The sequence below is a fragment of the Pangasianodon hypophthalmus genome, chromosome 20 (genome assembly GCF_027358585.1).
Source record: "Pangasianodon hypophthalmus isolate fPanHyp1 chromosome 20, fPanHyp1.pri, whole genome shotgun sequence".
Taxonomy (NCBI): Eukaryota; Metazoa; Chordata; class Actinopteri; order Siluriformes; family Pangasiidae; genus Pangasianodon; species Pangasianodon hypophthalmus.
This window is the reverse complement of record NC_069729.1, coordinates 519,752-526,423: the sequence shown is the minus strand read 5'-3', so window position 1 is coordinate 526,423 and position 6,672 is coordinate 519,752. Positions and strand designations below refer to the sequence as shown.

General features: G+C 50.3%; 1 protein-coding gene across 1 annotated transcript in view; it reads right to left on the bottom strand.

Moving 5' to 3' along the window:
- Window positions 1–6,651, bottom strand: part of dstyk (dual serine/threonine and tyrosine protein kinase) — a 25,324-nt gene extending 18,673 nt beyond the window's left edge. The window contains exon 1 of the mRNA XM_053227116.1: window positions 5,373–6,651. Coding sequence (XP_053083091.1) covers window positions 5,373–5,553 — 181 coding nt within the window. The 5' untranslated portion in view covers window positions 5,554–6,651. The remainder of the gene's footprint in view (window positions 1–5,372) is intronic.
- Between the last annotated feature and the right edge of the window lie 21 nt (window positions 6,652–6,672).

The following is a 6,672-nucleotide window of genomic DNA, read 5'->3' as shown; positions in this document are numbered from 1 at the left end:
CCGCCCTCGTACACACGCCTCCGCCCTCGTACACACACGCCTCTACACTCAAACACTCGCCTCCGCACTCAAACACACGCCTCCACCCTCGTACACACACGCCTCTGCACTCAAACACTCGCCTCTGCACTCAAACACACGCCTCCGCCCTCGTACACACACACGCCTCCGCACTCAAACACACACACCTCCACCCTCGTACACACACGCCTCCGCACTCAAACACACACACCTCTACACTCAAACACTCGCCTCCGCACTCAAACACACGCCTCCGCCCTCGTACACACACACGCCTCCGCCCTCGTACACACACGCCTCCGCCCTCGTACACACACACCTCTACACTCAAACACTCGCCTCCGCACTCAAACACACGCCTCCGCCCTCGTACACACACACACCTCCGCCCTCGTACACACGCCTCCGCACTCAAACACACACACCTCCACCCTCGTACACACACGCCTCCGCCCTCATACACACACGCCTCCGCCCTCGTACACACACACCTCTACACTCAAACACTCGCCTCCACACTCAAACACACGCCTCCGCCCTCGTACACACACGCCTCCGCCCTCGTACACACACACCTCTACACTCAAACACACACCTCTGCCCTCGTACACACACGCCTCTGCACTCAAACACACACACCTCCGCACTCAAACACTCGCCTCCGCCCTCGTACACACACGCCTCTACACTCAAACACACACCTCCGCACTCAAACACTCGCCTCCGCCCTCGTACACACGCCTCTACACTCAAACACACGCCTCTACACTCAAACACACGCCTCCGCCCTCGTACACACGCCTCCGCCCTCGTACACACACGCCTCCGCCCTCGTACACACACGCCTCCGCCCTCGTACACACACGCCTCTACACTCAAACACACGCCTCTACACTCAAACACTCGCCTCCGCCCTCGTACACACACTCGCCTCTACACTCAAACACACACGCCTCCGCCCTCGTACACACACGCCTCTACACTCAAACACACGCCTCTACACTCAAACACTCGCCTCCGCCCTCGTACACACACTCGCCTCCGCCCTCGTACACACGCCTCCGCCCTCGTACACACACGCCTCCGCCCTCGTACACACACGCCTCTACACTCAAACACACGCCTCTACACTCAAACACTCGCCTCCGCCCTCGTACACACACTCGCCTCTACACTCAAACACACACGCCTCCGCCCTCGTACACACACGCCTCTACACTCAAACACACGCCTCTACACTCAAACACTCGCCTCCGCCCTCGTACACACACTCGCCTCCGCCCTCGTACACACGCCTCCGCCCTCGTACACACACGCCTCCGCCCTCGTACACACACGCCTCCACACTCAAACACACGCCTCCACACTCAAACACACGCCTCCGCACTCAAACACACGCCTCCGCACTCAAACACACGCCTCCGCCCTCGTACACACGCCTCCGCCCTCGTACACACACGCCTCTACACTCAAACACACGCCTCTACACTCAAACACATGCCTCCGCCCTCGTACACACACACCTCTACACTCAAACACTCGCCTCCGCACTCAAACACACGCCTCCACCCTCGTACACACACGCCTCTGCACTCAAACACACGCCTCTACACTCAAACACACGCCTCCGCCCTCGTACACACGCCTCCGCCCTCGTACACACACGCCTCTACACTCAAACACTCGCCTCCGCACTCAAACACACGCCTCCACCCTCGTACACACACGCCTCTGCACTCAAACACTCGCCTCTGCACTCAAACACACGCCTCCGCCCTCGTACACACACACGCCTCCGCACTCAAACACACACACCTCCACCCTCGTACACACACGCCTCCGCACTCAAACACACACACCTCTACACTCAAACACTCGCCTCCGCACTCAAACACACGCCTCCGCCCTCGTACACACACACGCCTCCGCCCTCGTACACACACGCCTCCGCCCTCGTACACACACACCTCTACACTCAAACACTCGCCTCCGCACTCAAACACACGCCTCCGCCCTCGTACACACACACACCTCCGCCCTCGTACACACGCCTCCGCACTCAAACACACACACCTCCACCCTCGTACACACACGCCTCCGCCCTCATACACACACGCCTCCGCCCTCGTACACACACACCTCTACACTCAAACACTCGCCTCCACACTCAAACACACGCCTCCGCCCTCGTACACACACGCCTCCGCCCTCGTACACACACACCTCTACACTCAAACACACACCTCTGCCCTCGTACACACACGCCTCTGCACTCAAACACACACGCCTCCGCACTCAAACACTCGCCTCCGCACTCATACACACGCGCCTCCGCACTCATACACACGCGCCTCCGCACTCATACACACGCGCCTCCGCACTCATACACACGCGCCTCCGCACTCATACACACGCGCCTCCGCACTCGAACGCGCGCCTCCGCACTCAAACATCAAACTTTACGACAAACACAATAAATAAATAAAAGAGTTTCCTTAAATTTCCTTAAAACTTTTTCTTTAAACAGTTCAGACATTTACTTAATTATATTATCTATAATATATATAATCTGTCTGTCAATTAGTACAGCATCTCTCTCTCGCTCTCTCTCTCTCTCTCTCTCTCGCTCTCCTCAGATTATCTGTGCGTCTTTCCGTCTGTCTGGCTGTGAGATCAGGCTTGTGGGATAAACTCGGGGCTGTATTTTTTCTCTCAGTGGAAGCGAGACGTGAGTGAGAGCTGATTAAATCCGTCTCAGCCTCAGCGAGAGAACAATCAGATGCTTGTTTTTGTGTAAATTCACCTTTATTCCTCAATTCCTCTGGAAAAGTGTTACAGAAACTCAGCAGCAGGAATTTTAATTATTTCTGTCGTTACTGTGAACTTCACATGAACACGTGAGAACAAATCATGAGAATGTTTTCGTGGTTAAAGTGCCGTAAAGTGAAGATGCAAGAAACCGGAGATTAAATAAAACTTTAAATTACTGATACATAATTCAGCGTCTGATCGCTGTCTGATCTCGCTCTCTGTCTGATCTCGCTCTCTGTCTGATCTCGCTCTCTGTCTGATCTCGCTCTCTGTCTGATCTCGCTCTCTGTCTGAGCGCTGTCTGATCTCGCTCTCTGTCTGAGCGGCGTCTGATCTCGCTCTCTGTCTGAGCGGCGTCTGATCTCGCTCTCTGTCTGAGCGGCGACTGATCTCAGCCTGTATCTGAGCAGTGTTTGATCTCAGCCTGTGTCTGATGTCGCTCTCTGTCTGAGCGGTGTCTGATGTCGCTCTCTGTCTGAGCGGTGTCTGATGTCGCTCTCTGTCTGAGCGGTGTCTGATGTCGCTCTCTGTCTGATCAGTGTCTGATCTCATTGTCTGAGCGATGTCTGATCTCTGTCTCTGTCTGAGCGGTGTCTGATCTCAGCCTGTATCTGAGCAGTGTTTGATCTCAGCCTGTGTCTGATCTCGCTCTCTGTCTGAGCGGTGTTTGATCTCGCTCTCTGTCTGAGCGGCGTCTGATCTCGCTCTCTGTCTGAGCGGCGTCTGATCTCGCTCTCTGTCTGAGCGGCGTCTGATCTCGCTCTCTGTCTGAGCGGCGTCTGATCTCGCTCTCTGTCTGAGCGGCGTCTGAGCTCGCTCTCTGTCTGAGCGGCGTCTGATCTCGCTCTCTGTCTGAGCGGTGTCTGATCAGTGCTGCTTTCCTCAGCAGTAACGGGACCCAGGCGGTGAATAAGGCGCTTAGTGAACAGAACAAGGTTTTATTGAGCAGCGAGTGAAAGCAGCTCGACTCAGTGAATAAACCCGAATAATCTCCTCCTGTAACTGGGCTTTAACACGACACACACCCGCAACTCGTTTATATTTAAACTCAGTCATAGTGATAAAAATTCTGGTTCATCAGTTCAAACTGAATTAAAGCGTCACTTTACTCTAAACGCACTCGACTATAGAATCAAACAGCCACCAGTGTAGCTTAGCACACCAAATAAATCATCTCAATCTCCTCAAAACACTTCACTTCTCCCAGCAAAACAGTTCCGTACATAAACAAGATTCATAAAATAGTTAGAAAAGTGTTAGCAATATTTAAAAAACAGAAAATTAGAACACAGACATTAGAAAAAGTTTGGAAAAAAATTCAGTAACAGAAAATTCAAAACCATAAAAAGTCTGATTTACTGAAATACTGAAACTCATCAAGGCTGATGATCAGAATCTCTAACTCCTGAGGAGTACGTCTGGTGTGATTGGACGCTAAACTTACAGAGATATGACCTCACTTCCTGTTTCCTAGTTTTCCCCCTAGCTTCCTGTTTAGTGTTTTTTGCAGTGATATTCGTCCGCCTGTCGCACACGAGCGGTTTTCAGAACCTCTGTACATCTGCGAGGGAAAGACTGACGATGCTTTCTGCAAACTTTCATGAAGATGTAACTAAATTTGTAGATGAAGAAACAGAATATTTGTTGGAAAAATAAGCTACGAGACTCAGTGGGCGGAGCTTGATGGTTGTTGAAGCTTTTACGTGGCTTGAGCCGGAGCTAACGCGGTTCTACGCTTCATGGCTCTTGAGATTTGCTTCTCTATAGCGCCACCTTCAGGCCGTCTCAGTCAGTGTCGGAGTTCTGAACTCACAACCTTCTGATTACTGAAACACACACACCAAATATGCGAGAAATAAACCCTGTGTGTGTGTGTGTGTGTGTGTGTGTGTGTGTGTGTGTGTGAGACAGTAAAATAATCGGCGGGGTGGCGTGATGAAGCGGAGTTTCCGTTACCACCCTGACGCTGATTATTTATTTATTTATTTATATAGTGTTTTATTCCTCTTACACCACAGCAATTTACCAACAATTACAATTTCCTATTGATTAAAAGAATGTCATACTTTTTATCCATTTATAGTTACATTCGATGGTCACAAAACATGTTAGTTCCTGTTGTCACTTACGTTATAGCAGCTATAAACACTCGTTCCCTCACCAGCCTCTTTATTCTCTCTCTTCAAGATAAAAAGATAAAAACACGCAGCTTGTTGCGCATGTTAGTGAGAAACCGCAGAGAAGCGTAAAGTCCTCTGTCCTGAAGACGTCGGAAAACTTACAGTTACAGCTTTACCTCTGACACTGGAGACTCCTTCCATAAATGTTATATAGACATTTCCTAACTTTAAGAAAACCTCCCCGTATTAAAGATTTTTAAATCTGTTTATTATCAGTGGAGCGCGCGCTGTACACATCCCTGTGAATGAGCTGTTGCTATGGAAACGATAATGTATTAATATAAACCTGCGCTACTGTCAGAGCTGCTGTTATAGAGAATTGTGACCAATCAGAATGCAGAGTGTGCTCCTGCGTCTCACCCTGCTCGAGGTCTCCAGCCGTACACACGTTGCTGTAGTTCTGTCTCATCTCTCTGAAGAAGCTGTTCGTCTCCTTCAGGTTCTTCTTCAGCAGCGCTGAGCTTTTGTTGTAGCTGCTGAAGACGCGAGTGAGCTCTCGGGGTAAAGGACTCATCTTCTGCACGTTTACTACATCCATCATCTCTCTCTCTCTCACACACACACTGATGATGATGAAGATGATGATGGTGGTGGAGGTGGTGATGAAGACTTCCTTCTCTTCCTCCAAAGCTCCGAGCCAGATCTCAGCTCTGAAGAAGTGACAGCTCTAAAACCCAGCCAGCTCTTCCCCTCACCCGACCCTCACATCTGCATCTCCTGCAGCTTGTGGATCAGAGATGAGGAGAAAAACCGCCAGATGATTTTGTTTTGTTTTTGTTTTTCTTTAAGAATCCAAAAAAGTTCTTATTTCATCATCAGCTTCATCACAGCACTGACACCTACTTCACCTTCACTCCACTCTGACACTTCTTTCAATATAAATCTCATGCATCAAAGTCTGAAAGTGTGATTTCTGTGTATAAAGTGAGGGAGAAAAAGTATTCGCCCCCTCCTGCACCACCTCCTCCACCTCCTCCTCCAGATTCAGCTCAACAACAACAACAAAACAACAACAACAACAACAAAACAACACCCAGATGACAGTCTGAATGATCAGATCAGCTGCTTCTTTATCTGTGTGTGATATACAAAAACACAAACCGATGAAAAAAAATATATATCACATCCCAAAACAAACACAAACTAAATCTCTGAAGTCTGCTAGCCAGCGTCTCGCGCTAACTTCAGTTAGCCTGATGCTAGCTAACTTGTCACAGACAACAACTTTCTCTTTCTTTCTTTTTTTTGTTTTTTAGCCAGCAGGCTAACCCGGACAACAGCAACCCATCACTCAAGCAAAAGTGTGCAAATGTTCCTCTCCAAGCCCAAACCCAAACTCAGGCCGGAACATTTTAACCCGCTTTATAAAAATCTGACCCGTGTTAAACAGCCATCAGCTCCACTGCGGTGTGCTAACGGAGAAATGCCCCACTTCCGGGGGTGCACTTTAAAACAACAGGCTCGTTTGTCTTGCCGCAGCAGCTGCAGGCTGTAGTGCTGCCGGAGTTATTCCGTGTTAAAGTCTCCTGTTAGAGATCATACCGTGCTGATGTTGTTTACTGAGGAGAAACTGAGTGCAGGCTGTGTGCAGCCGCAGAGCCGCGCCGCCTGCCTGCCCAAAAGGGGGTGTTTTTGAAGGCTCGCCCTGCTCCGGTGCATT